General features: G+C 44.1%; 1 protein-coding gene across 7 annotated transcripts in view; it reads right to left on the bottom strand.

Annotated features, from left to right (window-relative positions):
- Positions 1–11,270: 11,270 nt before the first annotated feature.
- The window catches only part of mpp7a (MAGUK p55 scaffold protein 7a), a 138,038-nt gene continuing 129,989 nt past the window's right edge, over positions 11,271–19,319 (bottom strand). For all 7 annotated transcript variants that reach the window (XM_035143119.2, XM_035143120.2, XM_035143122.2 and 4 more), the window contains one exon: positions 11,271–13,536. In XM_035143119.2, the coding sequence (XP_034999010.1) occupies positions 13,357–13,536 (180 nt within the window). In that variant the 3' untranslated portion in view covers positions 11,271–13,356. The remainder of the gene's footprint in view (positions 13,537–19,319) is intronic.

Below are 19,319 nucleotides of genomic sequence, written 5' to 3'. Positions count from 1 at the left end.
AAAAATGAACATAATTATTCCTCGCTCAAAAAAAAAAAGATCATCTCCACATTAACCGGTAATTGTGTGTTTTTGCCCAAATTGTACCAAAGGTTTTGATGCACAAAGTTCACTCGACGAAAATTAATCAAAATCGGTTCTAAATGAGTCTCAGCAAACAAAACCCGATACTGCTGAGAATATTTTTTTCGCAACAATATCATTGCTCGAGCTTCTTATGAACATAAACCTGCAATTGTGGGTTCCAAATACTGTGTACAGTATGTATTTCAAGTGGCGATCGCATAGTGCCAGTGCTTTCTTTGGAGTGGACGGACGCTTGTCAAATATAGAAGTAACGCAAGGGGGGGAAGCCAATGACAAAGTCTCCATCTACGTGACTTAAAACACTTTTTGTTTATTCTGTAATCCTGCGAGGCGACACTGGGCTCCTGTTTCAAAATGCACTTTACAAGAGCTCTGATGTGTTTCCAGAAAAGCAGAAAGAGCACATGCGACCACAAAACATATCTTTGAGAAAATCATATCGCCATAAACTTGAATATTCCCAGCTCCTGTAACTGCGCTGATTTGCAAACTGTGCTTTTCTTTGACTCTGCAGTTTTTCATTTGATGTAAAAATGGAAAAACAAATATGCAGCCATGGTAACAACATAGATATAATGGGATGGAATGGCTGTGTGTTTCTGTGGTAGAGATTATCGCAGGAATTTAAATCTGTATTGGATATATCTTTGTAAATAATATGAAAATTTCGCAGCGATTTGGTTGTCTAGCCTGCTGCGTGTCTTAACAAGCACCATATAGAGCTTCAATTGATATCATATGTTTTACATAAAGTCAGACGGGGCCTGTGAGCTCAGTTCACGGTGTTTTAATATTTCCATGGCTGTGGATTTGACCCCTGCGTTGGCCACTGCCAGGTCTTTTTGTGGCAGAGTTTTCTATAGTTAGAGGAGTGATTTTCCCCCAGCTGGCCAAATACAAAATATTTCACGCCAAGTAGTAGTCTTCAAGCAAACACCCCGCGCCAAAGCTCTTAGGTAATTCACTGAATCTGTATCAGCACCTGCATGGGCAGATATTAATAAACCCTGCTCTGTTCTGCTACTTGCAGTGGGAGAACCAGTGCAGGGACCTTACTGGAGATCAGCTGACTAACACATTATTAAAGCGGGGTCTCTCAGAGGGGGGGGGGGGTTTGCATCTGTTGGCAACATTCTTCTCTTACCTCAGACGTGGTGACTTCTCCTGCCCATGTGACAGAGGGCAAATCAAGTTTTGAGGGACGTATTGACGAGAGATGAGAGTGATCAACTAAGAAAATCAGCTCACCTGAAGTGGATTTAGTCCTCCTGCCGCAGGTTCGATTCCCAGGCTCTTTGCTGCATGTCCTCCCTGCTCTTTCTCCCCCTTTCAGCCTCACACTTAACTTTATTCAAGAAAGGTGGAATGTCCAAAAATATCCAAAAAAAAGAACTAGGAAACTTAAGGAAATGAAAATAAGTAATACCAAACTTTTGAGTGACTGTAACACACTCACTCCCTCACTGATGGCCAGTGACTTGAATGAATAGTCAAACAATTATATTTGTGAAATTAAGCTGGAAACAGGAGCTGAAAAAAAGAAATTAGCTTAATGGTTGAAATCAATACTGATGACATTGCTAATTACAATCAAGTATTACAAAAAAAGTAATACTGTACAAACACAATTTCCCACATTCCAGCAGACTTGTGAGAGGCTTACTTCACAGCAAGTTAGTCTAATTCGTCTTTGAATTATTCCACTGCCTCTTCCAGAATAATAAAATACAACACATCACATCTGGAAAATAAAAAACCTGATGAAATATTTGTGTGAAAAAAAGCAAGTCCATCGTGCATGGCCACACAAACCTGTGTCCTTGGGTAAAATCTGTTATTGTAACCCCTCCTGACCCCGAGACACACTTTGTGCTTTGTGTCATCTCCAGATCCCCAGAGGGCAGTAAAAAGACCTGAGGATCAACCAGGACTGGAATACTCCATCTGGTCCAGGATCATTGTGTGTCGATTCATTTGAGCTAATGTGATTGAACACAACTTTATTTTTGGGACCAAACACCATGAGACCACAATATCCAATAAATAAAAACCTGTAACATTATAAACATCCTAAAAGTAGAGAGACAGACAGAGCCACTAGCTTAGGAAACATTTCAGTATTCAGACTATCACTATCGTGGTTAGTGATAGTTTTCAGACCCTTTCACTTTTTTGATTTATTGGGTTGTAGATTAATATTGAAATGTTATCCATTTAAAATCTATTCCCAATAGATAATGAAATAGACTATAATGGCACTCAGTAAAGTGCATACCTCTGCCGAGTCCCCAACGGTCCCCACAAGAAATTAAAAAAGATTTTAATTTAGATCTGCACATAATCTCTGAGAAATCAATTACAATGTCGAAAAATACCCTATCGTGAAATGTTAAAGAAAGTGGAAATAATAAATGAATCCCGGATCCACACAAAAATGCAATGCCTTCTTTCCTGCATCCTCGTTATCCGTCACATCGTTTTTGCGTAATCCTGCTAATTTACAGACAGACAAACAAGAAAACCAACAGTAGTAATCATAAATAATAAAATGTGCAAAAAGGGAAGCAGCCTCAGGGCTTTGTGAAGCCACAAGTTGTGTAGAGAAACTTGGCGCTTTGAGGCCGGGGGCTGTTGCCCACTTTGTTCCTGCTGACCACTGACCAGGCACAGTAATAGCAAAATTCCTAGTCAGAGACTGGTCAAGGACTTTGGTTGGACGTCCTCCCTCTCCTGTCTTCCCTCATTTCCGGTCAATTAAAATAATAAAAATAATAAAGCCGCCCAAATTCCTGATGAAAGCAAACGTGAAAGCCGTCTTCGCCTGGTTCATGTGAGGATATGTTGCCCCCACCTTGACCTGTTTACCAGATATAGAACTCTAAATACCCTTGAGCTGGCGAAATCCGTTCTGCTAGACTTGATTGCCTTGCCTCCGTTCCCCCCTTCCCCTTGCCCTGAGATAGCAGCTGGTTCTACTCTTTCAAGACTTTCAGCACACTTAAATAAAAACACAGATCTTCCCTCTCTCTCGTTCCTCCTCCCATCACCTCCTTGCTCCTTCTGTCTCCCTCGCTTCATCTCTTACAGTGTAATTATTATTTTGAGAGTGCGGTCTGAGAGGCCGTCCACATTTGGCACTGCCTCACTCACTAACGCTCAGGGAGCTCTAATACAATTTGACTTTTGCCTTATAACGTCTCCAGGAAGACATCAGGGGCCCTTTGTTCCTCCCCTCCCCTGAGTCAGGATGAAGGGGGGAAGCTGAGGTAGCAGCCGAGAACAGAGAGGAGTGAGTGGGAAGGAGGTGAAGATGAACACATGGATAAAAAAGAGTGAGCTGAGATGAAGATAGATGTTGAGTGGTGGAGAGAAATGGAAAAGGTGGGGAAGGGAAGAGAGGGTGAGGACGGACAAAGAGGGCGACTTGTTAAGTGCAGTGAGATGTGCACGGAGGAGGAGGAGGCTGCTCCTCCGTCCTCCCGTCATTAGAGGAGCTGGGTGCTGAGACCTTTATGCTGGCGCAGCACCAGCGCTGGCACAGTCAGGCCCAATCAGAGAGGAGTATTGCTCCTTGGAAATATTGTGACATGTACTCGCGAAAGGCTCGAAAGCAAAACGGCGTCACTGTGAACAGACAAACATAATTTAGAGAAGGACTTTGGCTCTGTTGTCCGTCACATCCTTTACGCACAGAACCGTACACCTCTGTCACTTCTCTGTACTGTCTCAATAATCATTTAGTTATAATGCAGCTCAAGAGAGTTTGAACCTCAATTCTCATTTCTTTAATGCTTTGAATTAGCCTTAGTTTTGAAGGAGATTAGTACAATAGTGATGATGGTATTGACACTCAATCATTTTTTGTTCTTTAATAAAGAATTGATCTAATGCAAGTTAGTTACAGTACTACTGTTATTATTCACTTTGTATCTGTACTGTATACAGTGCAGTCTGCATTTTACAAGGTAAGAGAAATCATCATTGCTTTGGAGGACACTATACAACCTGTCTGAAGTTGAACCTCACATCACATAGCATAACATTTCCGCCCAGTCCATGCTGTGCAGTACAGGTACGCAGTGAGATCAGCAGGCTGCCAGGGCGCCTGCAGTGTCATTACACATGAATAATGGCTGCCAATAGTCAGTATGAGGTATTAAGCTGAGCATGTAACTGTACATGAATGCCTTTTATTGGCAAATGGTGAAATGCATACAGCCGAGATGCTGTAGCTTAATCTCTAAACCCTCGCCTACAGATCCGGAAGCCTTCTGGTTTCTAGTTTGACCGATCACGTTCAAGCAGGCTTTGGTTACCCCTCAGTAAAAAAGAAAGAGCAAAAGAGGCAGAACTGGGTTGGAACACATCAACCAAAATGTATTTTTAAATGTATCTGCAGTCATATGCAGAAAGCTGTTTTAATAGAGACTATCCAAAATGTCGTCTGGACCTAAACCACCTGCAAAAAGTATCACCGTTTGTATTTTGTGCTAAGAAACATTCGACGCATGTGAAAAGAGGAAAACTAGTCGGACTGTAAACAGTGAACAGCAAATGGGCTGCTGCCCTGGGCTCTGAGATTGGCTCTTGAAGGCAAGATGGCAACATTTTGTCAATTTCTTAACTTACAATTTATTTTATACTCAAGTTGTTGCCAGGCATAGCGTAAAGATCAGGCAATCGCCACCACTTGCTTATTGTTCCCAAACAGTAGCCTCTCTCATGCTCAAAGAAAAGGACAGCTGCACTTAGGGAAGAATTTTGGAAAAACAATATGTTTTTCTACAAGATTTCGACAAGCCAAGAAAAGGCAGTCGGTGCTTGTGCTGTTCCAACGCAAACAGTGTAGTGTAATCACAAAGCTCCGAGGACTAATCAGCCTGTCTGCGGCCTGCGTGTGAGATTCGCTGCTGCTCGGACTCGGGGGGGTTTGGTATAAGCCTCGCGGCGGGAGACTCTCTGGAGGGCTGCAGAGCGGTCAGAGTGCCAGGTAGCCAGACTGTGGACCGTGGGCATTTCCTCTTCTCAGATGGCTTCAGTTAAAGGGGCGCTCCACTCTCTCAACCCCTGACTGGCTGTGAAACAGCCCCTGTGGAGTGTCACTCATTAGGGCCTGTGGTCCGAAGCCAAAATCTCTACTGCGGCCCGAGCTGCCGCAGCACCGGTCCCTGCCATCAACACCTGCTAACTCATCACACACAGGCTCCAGTGGACTGCTGGAAAGAACTCCCCTCCGCTCTCCGGCCTTTGACTAACTAGGCCCTAAGCATCTCTTTCTTTTCCTGACGCCTTTGTTTGTCAGGTGCCCCTTTTCAGTCGCCACTACTTTTTGACCTCATGCTGCATTTCCTCAAAAACACCTCAGAAAGTTCCAAAAGTTATCACGCTAGTGTGTAAAACTTATTAGATATGAGTTGGCAAAGGTAAACCACATTATGGTTTGTTTGTCTTAGGGCCCCGCCACATGATTTCTCTACTGCTTTGGAAGTTTCACTTGTGTGGAGGAGACCTTTTCCACCAGGTCTGGCCTGGACACGACCCGGTAGCTCAGTCCCCGGTCTGCTCTGCACATAATATACCCACATCCTCACCGGGACCTATGGCTCCTTATTGGAAATTACATCACCTCGTAAAGGGACGTGACCAACTGTAAAATCACACTGCTTCTTGTTATTCTTTCTTTTCTAAGAAGTCTGCAAGACTCTAATTTAGTCCCGTTTTAATTCTTTCCACCTTGACTCTGAGATCACGTGAGAGTCCGTCATACCGTCCAGGAGGGCAGGCAGGTCATCGAGGCTGGACGAGCCCTTGATTAGAAACACAAACATCACCTAATGAGTGAGTACACAGGCACCCAGCGCTCTTCCTCATACCTCACCATCCACAGAAAGAAAAAGGATGACAGTGTGTCAAAACATGACACGTGGAGCACGCAGGTTCAGGAGCCAGGCCTCGGCTTTTAGGGTCCGGGAACAAGCCGACACATCTGTGGATGTCGGGATCAGGGTCGAGCCGCTGTCAGCCCCTCGCCGTGTTGATACAGAGATGCCAACAGCTCCTAACATGTCACCATGTTTCAAAGAACACGGCTAACACTGTGAAATCTGCAAGTCCATCAGAAAGGCTTTTTACGTGCAGCAGGACCCCGCTTTGCAGAAAAGATATACATTCTATCAACCGCTCGGGTTTCACAGGAGCACTTGTTACACAGCTCGTTAAGTCTACCCCTGTTTTCTTAGAAGAGGAGATTCATAATGTGATGATGTGTCCTTGTGGATCTATGGTGTATGAAATCAAACCTATTTCTTCACATACAGGGAATCCAGCATTCTCCCCCGATTAGGTCACACACGTCCTCTAAGGCGTCAAGACCACATGTATTTCATGTTATATTTGGCAATCAGGGCTATTGTGCAAAAGCCATAAAGTCCTGCACAAAGGACCAGATATATTAAAATAAATCATAAAAACAATTGATTTATATCACTAATGTGCAGCCATAGTAAGATGATTTATATGATCTGATGCAGCTTACTATAGAACAGGGAATGCCACAGAGCAGCCATGTCAGCAGCAGGTGCAGGTACTTACTTGGCTTTTACTTTGCCAGGTTCTGAGGTTTGAATTACAGTTTGTTCTGTTAATCATCCAGAGTAAAGTTCATCTGCATGTAACTGCTGTAGCTAGCTATAGATGACACGTTAGTTCGCCAGCAACAGGCCACCCGCCAATAAACCACACTATGTAGATCAATACTGTGATGGCCACATCCAAATCTCAAGGTTTGTTTAAAATCAAACAAGACATTGGTAGTTTGCATTGTAATGTAGTTTTCATCATTACTTGATCCAGATTTTGAATAAAGTTAAGCACAAAGGTGCAACTAGAGATTTTGGTCTCACAGTTACTCAACCGTCTGTTAAACAAACTGACTTCGCTCGTCTTGATCTGACGTGGCTCTCTTCGGTTTCAGAGTGCCGTCAGCTCATCCGAGACCCTACGCAGAGCAATGAGCTTCTTAGGTATCTTGGAGGTCTGGGGCTCAGTCCCTGTGGTGTAGCTGCTGCCACATGAAGGTAACTCTAGTGGAATTAATATTAATGACCAGTGACCAGGGCCTCCTTGTAATCCACTTACTGCCATTACACCGGGTCAGCATGGCTACTGCCGCTACCCCAGCTGGACGCACTGGTACATTCCATTTGAGTGGTGTATCGTTGGAAGATGGAGAAACACGTTTTGCTACTTACTTTTGCATGTACTGGATTTTACAAAGTTGCATGGACTTGTTCAACTGGATAATACAGGCTATAAAAAGAATGCTCCACTGCAATGAAAACAGACACATTTGGAATGCAGGTGATATTTTTCTCCACTGCTCACTCACCCTAACTCGGGGAAATCATGTCAGTTTCGAGACTAATTTGTAGCACACACGGGGAGGGTCGTGAACTCCTTGTGTGACCTCTAGCTCGAAAGATGACAGTTCAGAGTCTGTGTAATTAAAACTGCTTCAGTAGAGGCCAACAAGGCTCAGGGGAAGGCCACAGCGAAAAGTTTAAGAAAATACAGGTGGACAGCTCCGTACTCCTCTAACATAGTCAGTGCCTTTGTGCAGCCTCGGCCCCTGTACACTGCTTTAGCTCCACATGTGTCAGAGGAATTCTCAATGCAGAGGACCCTCCAGGTGAACTTTTACCCCCTGCGCTCATTTACAAATGTACACAGAGTTGAGTTAACCTGTGGAGCCCTGGCAGGCGGCGTATAAATATGCCACCCTGCATTAATGACCAACTGGGCTACGGCTATTAGACTGAGCGTGTTGTTATGATTCCCGCACGTTCTCATCAGCGTGAAAAGGTGTTCTCAGGGTGGGGAGGAGCGAAGGGCATCCCCTGTTCACTTCTCACTCCCCGCCCCGCAGCTCCTAAAGTCCTGTAATTGAGAAATACAGCTCAAGGTAACATGCCCCTAAGACCTTTGCTCAGAGACATGAGGTAATGGTGAGACTAATTAGGCTGAGGAGACAGGGTGGGCGGAAGCCCCCGGCCTGAAGTCCCATTAGTCTACGGTACAGTCTCCCTATGGTCAAGGGCATTTACGCCAGGATGGGGAAAACAGAGCGGCATCGCTGGCATGCTCCGACGGTATGGTGATGGACTGAGTCACCACATGAAAGGCTGGGCACAGGCAGGATAGCGGAACGCTGGAGAAGCGAAAGACTCTGGGAGAAAGGCTCATTCAAGAAAAAGACGAGGAAACCCAGCAGGAGTCCGGGGGGCCCCTCCCTCTTCTGCCTGCCCACTTCTGATGTTCGTGATGTACAATTTGTCATGTGACAAAGGCAGGACTTGTCATGTTGAGCCACGCACAGGATATTGGCCCTGAAGCTGTAATTTTAACGTTGTAAATCAAAATGATTGCAGCTTATATCGTAACGCGAGACAGAGACATTTAGCTTTAATGGTTTCCGAAATGCGTCGGGGGGACGTTGTAGGAGCCCACGATGACGAGCCGCTGGGCTCGGGACAGGACGGACCTTCTGACTTTTCCACAGCTTAATCCTGTCTGTTTGTCTGCTCAGCCCGATGCTAAGGCCCTGGCCCTCATCTGCTAAACAATGGGTTCAGTTAATACATGGATTTATGGACATGAAAATAAAGACATCACAAGGGTAAGAAAGAGAGCGGTTCATGAGACCTTACAGCAGTGCAACAGGGGCGACATTAATCTCCATGGTCTGAGATGAAAGCTGAACCTAACTTCCTATAAATCCTTGGCTTCCTAATGCGTTCTGTTAAACTATTAGAGTCGTCCGACCACAAAGGCGAATAGATGGAGGGCAGGCTTTTGATTTGGTGAACGCCAGTGTTCTGGTCCTGAGCTGGGGAAGCCATTGCTCGGTCTTTACGCACATGGCAGCTCACTAGTCAGGGCATGACAGAGAAAGATGAAAAAAGAGGAAGAGGGAGATTTGTTATTTTAGAGCAGTCGGAGGCTGCAGCCAGAATTTTATAGAACTACATTAAGATTTATGAAAGTGTGTCGTACTTTGTTACAACTTACTGAAGGGCAATGCCATTTCCTGCTGTTTCTTCATCATATGCCCCGACCCAAATGTACACAGACAGTTTTTTTTCACTATTACATCATCACTCATCTAAAGTGCCTTTGCATATGTGGCTGATCCTTTCATTATCCATGGGGGTGGGGGGCCCTAATCTGAGAACGCATGTTTCTTGTCCTCCTCTGCTCAGAGCAAATAAAGAACAGGCTCTGGGCTGATGCAACACTCTCATTACTCTAAAGATGGCGTGGGCTCCTGAAGGCGCGGGCTGATGACACGTCACAGACCAGAGAAAACCAAACAGCGTGTCCGTCACTACCTTCAGTGACACATCATCAGGCGCTGGTCGTTTGTCACGGAACAGACTCCAGGAGTTCAGGGAGTACCTCGTACTTGTAGGGCAACTGGAGTGCTATCAAAACAAAGCTCGACACCCTTGACACCTTAAGTCAGGCAAAGCCTTATGAACACAAGGAAAACACTACAGTGGATGAGATAGGGGGTTCATAAAGATGTTATCTTAAGTATGATGGGTGGAAGTGTGGAGTGAAACAAGATCACAGAGAAACGGCTAAAACCTGAAAACAGAAGATGGAGAAGGTGGCAGCAGGTATGACGACTCCCTAAAGTCTGAGATGAGGACATCTTCACCCACGAGGAAAGAAAGAGGTCCCATCTATCTTTTGTTTTATAGTGTGAGTGGAAATGGGGTCAGTTCCCTCACTTAGAACCTACACATGTCGGTGTCCAAGCATTTCCAGAAACACTGAACTCCCTGAGACAATGCAGAGTGGCGTTTGTCCCGTGTTAAACATGGACCATTGAGCTTGAAGGCTTTTGGAAGGGAAAAACCTTGCTCACTCGCTCACTGGCTCACTCAGTCTGCCTTAGCTCAGAGGGCACAATGAGCCAGCGCCCTGCTCCTGTACGCAAAAGCTGGCAGCCTACGAGTCCCCCGGCACTCTGCTTTCCTAATTAGGAGGAAAGACAGAGTGGGACAAAGACACAAAGAGAAAGTGAGGAATGGAATAGCCGGTTCCTCCCGTCGGCCTGAGCGAGTGCCGTTACCTCCTCCTGACCTTCTCTGCCACCTCCTCCTCCACCTCACAGCATCCGCCTTGGCTGTAAACGCCCCCTCCCCTCCCCGCTCCACAGAGCCATCAAAGTGAGCACTGTGGAAAGGAGGAAATGTGAAGGTTAGACGAACTGATTTGGATCGGTGGGGGATTTTTTTTTGGAACTTCATCAAGCGGAGGCCTGCCGAACCCTCCGGAGGGGAGGCTGCTGGCTGGAGGCTGGGCTTCTCAAGAGCCCACTTTCACCACCCCCACGGACCCCCGCCCGTTCACAGAACCACTGTTTTCAAAGGTCCGGTGACATCTGAGTTAGTAATTTGGCACGCAGCTGTAGCAGGACACTGGGGTTTAATTGGGCTGCAGTGCTCTGCTGGTTTTAGCATTCGCAGCATTCAGGCCCCTTTCTCCATTCTTGATTCAGTAAATCTACGTCTATTTCCAGAGCTCCACCTGGATTTCCAGGTAACAACAAAAAGTGCATTGAAAATCATTCATTCGCATTTTGCCTTTCAAGAAGTTTCTTTTAAATGTGTGCTAAATTCGTGAAATAGTTTCTGAATACAATTCCAGGAATACACAAGTTGTTTTAACAATCTTTAACACTTTTGGAAGGTTGCTTTTAAGATTTTTCATCTTTATTTAGGCAAAGGCCAACTGAGCCACTAAGAAGCCAACTTGAGAAGAAGAACTATTTGAGGTTTATTATTTCATGTAACTGCATTCTAGGAAAGGGTACCTCAGATACCGTAAACACAGAAATCAGCTGTGAAGGCTCATAGGTGATAAAAACAACCAGTGACCGATATTTACTGCTCTCTAGAAGAAAGGTGTCAGCTGTGTTTATGCGACTCTGGACTTCGGAGTGAACTTCTGTGGAGCAGCTGAAAGATGCTGCTGGAATATTTTTCTAAAAGCTGAACAAAGCTGAATGTGATGTCCCACAAATGCTGGAATATTTTTCTCATACCGTTCCACCTTCATTGCTGACTGCACGTTGCTCAGTCATGAGTTAAAGTAATGTATCACCTTAGAAATGCAAGTTTAGTTGGATCTCCTTTAATATAAAATGCAGCAGTTATCAAGAACAGCATTTCATTTACAGCAAGAAATTAAAAATATATTCTGGAGAATGTACAAATCTGATTTGGAGCAAGAAAACTGATGGCAGCTGGTTCAGATATGAAGAGATGAACAAATAGAAAAAAAACATAATAAATGGGAAAAACTAAAAACAACAAGCTAAGAAGTCCCTTTAAAACATGTATTATCATCCTGAAGAGCATGTACGCTCATTACCCTTTGTGAAATGGAGAAATCAAACATATCAATTTTGTAGTCAGTAGTAAAAAGGTCAAATGCAGATGAACATGATTTGGGGGATTACAACTTGAGATAGACCTAATGTATATTAGCCAATTTCAAATCTATGGGAATAGTTTGACAATGTAGGAAATTGGCTTAATGCTTTCTAAGTTGGACTGATAGCACTCTCACATGAGTATCTGGGAGGCAGTGGGGAAGTTTAAACGTATTCTCATCAGTATCTCTAAATCTGAAAAATTAGCCTGTATCCTGTTCACAAAGAAAAACAAGTTCATAAAAACACATATTAAGAAGAATCAGTGGCCATGTTTTTTAACATTGAAGAGTCATGCTAGATGTTTCCAGCAACAATAAGCTAGCCCCACATATAGTACATGTATTGGATGTATGTATTGTTGCCCTTTTAATCTTTAAAAAAACTTTCTTCAACAGGTTTTCACAACATTATTAAGAAAGAACCAATGATCTACAAGAGCTGTAATAATGCTAATGCTAATGACAGAACCACTAGCTGCTTTTAAATTCAGTCTCTCAGACATTAGAGAAAAGTATTACTATGATAGAAGCGAAAAAAAGAAAAAGCACTGAGTAAAAAAACGAGTAAGTTAGACTGGGAATGGGAGACTCAAATTTGCAATAAACGTCTAATGCTCATAAAGTCAGGAGCGGCTACTTTGCATTACTCTAAATTAAAATCCTGGAAGTGCGCTATGGGCCCACCATTAGCAGCTTCGCTGAAGCCATTTTTATGTGAATAAAAATAGAGCCCCCACCCTAATAAAACAGAATGGTGAACATTTTCTTCTAGGAGACGGCCAAGAGTGTCCAGTTCTGGGACTTTAAACGGCAAAGCTGTTATGCTGGGCACATTCATATGAAGGGTGGCTTTTCAAAATGCTCCTAAATGGAATATATAACACCTAAATAAAATAGCTCTTTCAGTGCTTTGTAGGTGGAAAACTAGACTAGTGTGATGAAATCAAAACACTTGACTGAAAGAAGAGATGCCTCTAGAGTAAAGAGCTGTCAGGACGAGGCTACCATTAAGAAACAGGATTCTCTAAAAGTCGAGATATGTTTATAAAAGATATGCAAAAAAATTGATATTAGAAAATATATTAATTTCTCTTAAATTAAATTACACTTATTGCCCTTTCTTGCGAGTGTACCTGACAATGTTTTGTTTGGAGTAACAGTCATGGAAGCATTTTAGAAGCACAGACATATAGTAAGACAGAAGGCAAGTATGTTTTCTTTTCTCCCATTTCCCCCTCAGAGGTCGTGTTCTTTTATAGACATATACATGTAAGTTGTCCGCTGAGAAGAAATATGTCAATCCCTTTGGTTTCTAATGGTCTAATGTAATAAACACACTGAAAAAGCAGCCGTGGTTGGCGGCGTCGCTGATGTGCTGGCAGGACTGCTGGTGCTATGATGATCCAGGCTCGTTCCACATTCTGGTTTGGAACGAAGGGCTCCAACTCATGGCCATGGCTGTGTGACCCGAACTGGGATCCAGTTCGATGTCCAAGGCCCATATTCTGGACGGACTCCCGCAACCGCAACCTCGTCAGATCTGGTCAGACCTGGAGATTCGTGTCCAGACCGCAGCTGAGCTCTAAATCCAACCTGATCCCATGCAGGCGGCAACTTATTTTTAGCCTTGTGCACCACAGGTACAACAGTCTGGAGTCTTGCTTTATTCCTTTTACCCCTCCCACATCCCTGATATAAAAAAGACAAAAACCTGCTCATTCTTGTCGAAGCCCTTCCCTTTTCTCCCTTTTACAGAAATTCTGGGTCTCAGGAGTGAGTCCAGCTGACTGGAACCCAGTGAGTCTCCATCTCAACTTTCTTTAGCGCCAACCGCAGCTCGCCGAAGGCCGTCGAGAGGTCATCGTTCACTATGACCTTCTCGAACAGGTGACCATGCTGAAGCTCAATGGACTGGGCCGTGTTCACCATCTCCTCAAAGTCCTCCTCCTGCAGAACAGAGTGGAGAGAACAGGATGGAGGTAAAAAATGATGAAAAGAGATATCTGCACAAACCATGAAAAGCCGTTCATTTCAGGGCTGCACGTCTGCTGCGAAGAGGAAGCACCGGCCACCGTAAACCAGAGGAGAGATAATTCACATTCGGTAAACACAAATTGCACGGCCTTGAATGCACAAATAAGCACAAAGTGGCTCGTACGGAGCCGGTTATAACCTCCCAGAGACATGAACTCTGGCACTGACCACACAGTAAAACTCCTCCATGCAACAACCTGACCTCAAGGAATTTTCATCATTTCCTCCACAGAGTACACATGGTTATCCGAATCAAAAAGAAAAGAAAATATCCTCAAAATAAGCAGAAGACAAAACATAACCATCATTTTAAGAAGACAGGCGTGTTAAACACACTGTGCAATATTGCTAGTCTGGATTTTATGTGTGAGCGGGAAATGACAGCGTGTTGACAGTGTTTTAGTTGAGAGCTCAGGGAGTGTCGACCTGCTGCACTGCACTACCCGAACTGAGCTGTAGGGGTGCAGAGACTTCTCAGAGGCAGAAGTGATCTTGTCTTTGGACTCATTTCATGAATTAGACAAAAGGTGATGCCACAGATTCAGATGCTTTATTATCAATGATGTGAAAGTGCAGTTACATACAGACGTGCATCTCATTAGTTTGCATGTCTGTTAAATCACACTAGGCATGTGTATTGCTAAGGGAAGTGCAGTGTGGAATTTGGTGTGATTTGAATGTGAATGAATAAAGCTGTTTAATATTAATAAACTTTGAATAAAACGGGCGCATTAACGGCTACAGCTATGACATCTGATGCTCCAGTTCAAGGTCCTGCACACTGAGTCGAGCTCCACTGAACTTGAACCTGAATGAACAGCTCTTGGTGCAGCAGCGGTGGAGCAGCTTCAGGGTTCTAAGGACTGAGTCCTGCAGTTGGTTTTACTTGCTTTGGCTCTATTAGTGCAGGTCACTTTTACAGTTTGAGAAGGAAAGCTGCAACCAGCATCACCACAGACCAAGTAAACAGCTCATTCAACCTACTGTTTATTTAAATGCAATAACCACAATTTTTTTAAGATTTCATAATAAATTCATTCACAAATGTAACTTTAAACTGGTATTTGGTAATGACACGTCATTGCTTGTGTGGGACATTGAACACAAAGTTCAGGACTTGGACTTGGCTCAGAGCCTTACAGCCAAGACCTGAGACCAGGCTACAGTTACAGAGCAGTTTCGTCTGAGAAGTTTTTCCTCCACCTTCCAGTTCCGTCCAGTGACGCTCGTATGACGGACAAATTCAGGCAGTAAATAGAAACAGTGAGGCAATGAAATTGGAAATGGAGATGTTGTTATTCTACCAGACCACAGACTACAGCATCTCTGTCATACTGTGTTTACAGTCTGTGAATACTTTGCTCAATATTTATTTATTTCACACATCACAGGTTTTTGAACAATTACGCTGAAGTTGAATCACCGCCTCCCAGTTGTTTGCCCCCGCCAGCCAGAGAGGTTGCAGAAGATCTGGTCACAATATTCCCATTAATTCCTCAGTTTATGGCGTTTGAGTCACAGCCAGAAAAAGTCTTTTTGCACAACATTATGATGTCATGGTGAAGATGAACTTTGACCATTTCAATATAGAATGTTATCTTTAGAAATCTGTCATAATTAAACACATGAATTCTTGAGTTGCGATAACAAAACTTGTGACATCAGAGGTAAAGTACCTGAAACATAGTCAGACCTGAAGAAGCCAATTAGATTAGAGGTGAAACGTCTAGAAACACAAGCAGTTGCCTACATACAGCTCCTGAAGGTAACATGACCTGGATGACTGAGAACCTTCCCAGATTTGTGACGTGATACTTAACTTGACCTCTGACAACCAAAATCTAATCAAGAAATTCCTCGGATGTGTTCCTGAGAAACTGTGTTCATGAGAGTGGGACAGGCGGATGGACAGATGTAGATATGTATGACCCAAGGGCAGGATGCACAGACAGACACCTGAAAACATAATGCTGCCACGGCTGTTGCCAAAGTGGAGGCAGGAGAAAGTCAAAAAAAATCCTCCTCAACTTTCTCAGTTGTAAAAATGCTTACATGGAGTTTATCATGCTCACTAACAATGTGTGATACATGGATGTCATGGTAAAGTACAGAATGTCCGAGTCTGGAGTTTCTCTGGAGTTTGCCTCACACCTACACAATGAAGCAGGAGATTCTAACCCTTAGACATGTTCTCAACAACAAGGAAATCTTTGGAGGATTCAGGTGACGGGGGGGTGCACCGGCATCTGTCCTTAACACCAAAGCTCTCCCAACCTCTTTGTCTGTGTCTTCTACGTGTGTGGCACTTGTGAGGTATTTGTTTGTTTTTTGTATCTGTCACGTTAGAAACGTCATCAACACGACCACACTAATCCTGCGGAGGATCTCCTGCTGTGTTCTCATAAAGGCTCCTCAGAACTTTCTGAGGACTTGACACTAGGGGGCCAGATGGATAAAGTCTGGAGGCTCTTACTTGGAAATGTGTGTTCACACATACAGAGAATGTTCAGTGCATGTCTGAAAGCAGCCATAGATTAAAACTGAAATACTGTGGGCTGAATTAAGAGTGGAGCCCAACAGATTCGGAGACGATGTCGATACTGACATTTGGGAGTAAAGCATTTTCGATAAAGAAATGTAATTAGGGCTTGATATTTTACTATTTAAACATAAGCTTTATTATAAATAACTATAAATAAAAAGAAAACACGAAGAATTAAGAATAGATCATTAATTGCACAACTTTTCTTTCATATATCAACCGATTCAACCTCATTAGGAGCCTATACTTCTTTGGTAGTGTGAGATCCATTAAAAGATGATGAGGACAAGAGGAGGGACCTTTGTAAAACCTTTGCATGATAGAGGCCTGAACAGGGCTCCTCCAGAGGATGGAGAGTTTTCCATGTATATATGCAAATCAGACTTCTAGTGTAAAGAATAAAACCACGTGCTAACTGAGAGGAATAGCCAAATAGCATATTTTAAATCAGGTTAGGGGTAAACATTGCCGACCTGGGGCTCCTGTATTCATAGATAGAGTATTCTGAAAGAGCACAGGTATATATCTCTCCATGGTGGTCCCTCTGAGGCTTTCTGGTTTCAGCTGTGTGGGCTCTGGCTCATCCCGCTCTCGGCGCAACAGCACGGCCGAAGCGGCTGCCGCACTGATTTAGCCTCATGCTTTTACTGGGAACACTCAATGCATTTTCTGGACAGATACGGTTTACAGTGAATCCCTCTTGCCAAACACACAATTATAAATACATACAGATGCACATTCATGCGCAGAAACTCAAACACACACACACACACACACACATGCTCCGGCACCCACAAACACGCAGGATCAAGCCGAGTGTGCGTGCGCAATGTGTACGCACATAAACACACTGTTATTGAGGCTGAAAACCTCCTAAAAGGCTCAGTTTTTAGAGACGCTCCTTCCAGCCAGGAGTTACTTCACAATGTTTCTGGTGGTTTTCCGCTTCATAATGGATTAGCAGCGCAACTAAATATAAACACTCACTCGCTGTGTCACTTAGCAAAGGCCCCGTCTGCTTTTTTTGGCAGGGCTGTCTAGCATGTATCCATCTTGCAGAAGCCAACCCGTGCCACCTCACAGTCTCGTGTCTTCTGTGCAGATCGAGAGATGGTTTTCATCATCCTGTGCCGAGGACGACAGGAGGAGAAGAGGCTGAGACTGAAAGACAGCTCAGAGAGGGCAGGAGGTTTGTTGACTCGTGGAGGAAACTGTTCCACTGCGGGACGATATCCTGTCATCTGGGCCGCAGCCCCTGCACGACTTCCAGTGCTGGACCACTGTGACCAGCTCCAGCAAGACAACCCCTCTGAACTGTCCTGGCAACGAAGGGGAACCTGGAAGTCTGCTGTGCCGAGCGTGTGATGTTTCCATGTCCACCAGCGAGTCTGAGTCTGTCTCTAGTTAGGCCATTCCAGGTAAAAGAACATTAATCACAGCAGGACGCCGCTTAACGGACGACAAGCTGGGCAGGGAGATGGAAAGAGAATCAGAAAACTGAAAAAAAGGAGTAACAAGATAGATGAAGGGTGAAACATGAAGGGCAGAGAGATGAATGTAATGAAAGCAAAAGAGTGGAAAGTGGAAAGCTGGGCAGAGCAGGAGCCAGTGGATATTCTTTGGCAGCCAGTGATCTGTGCTGGGTCGCTCTCCTCGGAGGGCAGTTTGAGCTGATGCCACTTCTGGAGGGCCAAACTCGAGAAGCACCGGGGACTCATTCATCGCCACAGCCATTAGATTGCTTAATTTCCTCATGAAATGATGTAGTGTCTTATGCCTGTTTAAGCACTTTGTTAGGCTATTGACTCTCAGATTGGTTTTCACCACTGATGTTTCTCCTTGCTACGGGCCATAAACGATGTAATGCCTTTATGACTTTTATTTTCTTTACTTAATCATTAGATTTGTACTTTGACTGTGCCCTAACCCTATAAACCTTTTTCAACACTTTCATTGCACAAAACAACACGTAATCTTTAAATACACAACACAAACACACACACCTACACAGGCACACCACGTCCTCAGCAACAAATGTGATTAATTGATGCCAATAAAACACACCTGTATTTCCTATTTAAACACATTTAAAAAAACAAACATATCTCTGCAAATTAGGTTGTGCTTGTTTCTCCATCATTCTTCAGCTCCTACTCTGACTGGTTGCCAGCTCAAACAATGGGGCTAAAGTCAGGCCGCTGTGCTGAAACAATGAGACGACTGTTCCTCAGCCTTTATCATTAAAGCAGACCTGTCTCTCTGGGAGAAAAACAGCTGCCAGAGGACAGAATCTGTCTGAGACGATTCACCCCTGAAACAGCTCCTCTTGCAGAGCCTTTAATAGTAAATGTGTCGAAGCTGAAGTCCTGTCAGTGCACGTGAACCTTTACATGGACCCTGGTTGTATGTGTGGCTAAAATATGACGCCCTGTCACACAGTTTCATTCCATTGTATTTGCATTACTTGAGAGAACAGCAGAAGCTAATAAAGGGGCAGTGGTGAACACAGGCTACTGCAATAGATTGTAAGCAATCATCATGTTTCTAATAACTACAGCTCAGTGTTCTCCGGATAATGTCTGGAGAACACAGCAGGAGGTCTGATGTTGGTGTCAATAACAACAATCAACAAAATAACTTGATCTCTGTATCAGAATTTTGACATCACATCCTGTCCTGCCTGCTGCATCACCCCTCACCTGAGCACTCTGGAGATTTATGTGTTGTTGTGAACACGTCTGAGCCGAAAATCTCCTGCTCATCTCCTGTTCATATGTGAAAGGCAAACCCCGGACACAATTGTGTGGACATTCTCCAGAGTTCATTGCTGAAAACTGCTTCATTGTGTCTATTCAGATCACAGTTTTCCAGTTGTTTTGATTGTTGCAGCTTACATAATGTCGTCAGTATGTTTGCTCTATAATGTGTTAACTAAAATGAGAAACCACCGTAATCTTTGTTGCGAAACTTGACCTCATCTGCTGCCTGTTCTTTTCACTGCTTCACTGCCTCGAATCAGACGAAGAAGAAGCTACGGTGGTCAGCACAGTGGAACTGGGAGAAAACATCTTTTCCCTTGTGGGCATGGAGGTGAGAGAGAGCCCCTCCACCTGAACCAGAGGGTTCATCAGAGCAGCTGAGGGCTGTTAACTGA

The sequence above is a fragment of the Hippoglossus stenolepis genome, chromosome 19 (assembly GCF_022539355.2).
Source record: "Hippoglossus stenolepis isolate QCI-W04-F060 chromosome 19, HSTE1.2, whole genome shotgun sequence".
NCBI classification, from domain to species: domain Eukaryota; kingdom Metazoa; phylum Chordata; class Actinopteri; order Pleuronectiformes; family Pleuronectidae; genus Hippoglossus; species Hippoglossus stenolepis.
The sequence above is the reverse complement of the archived record's forward strand: the minus strand, read 5'-3'. Positions and strand labels throughout refer to the sequence as shown.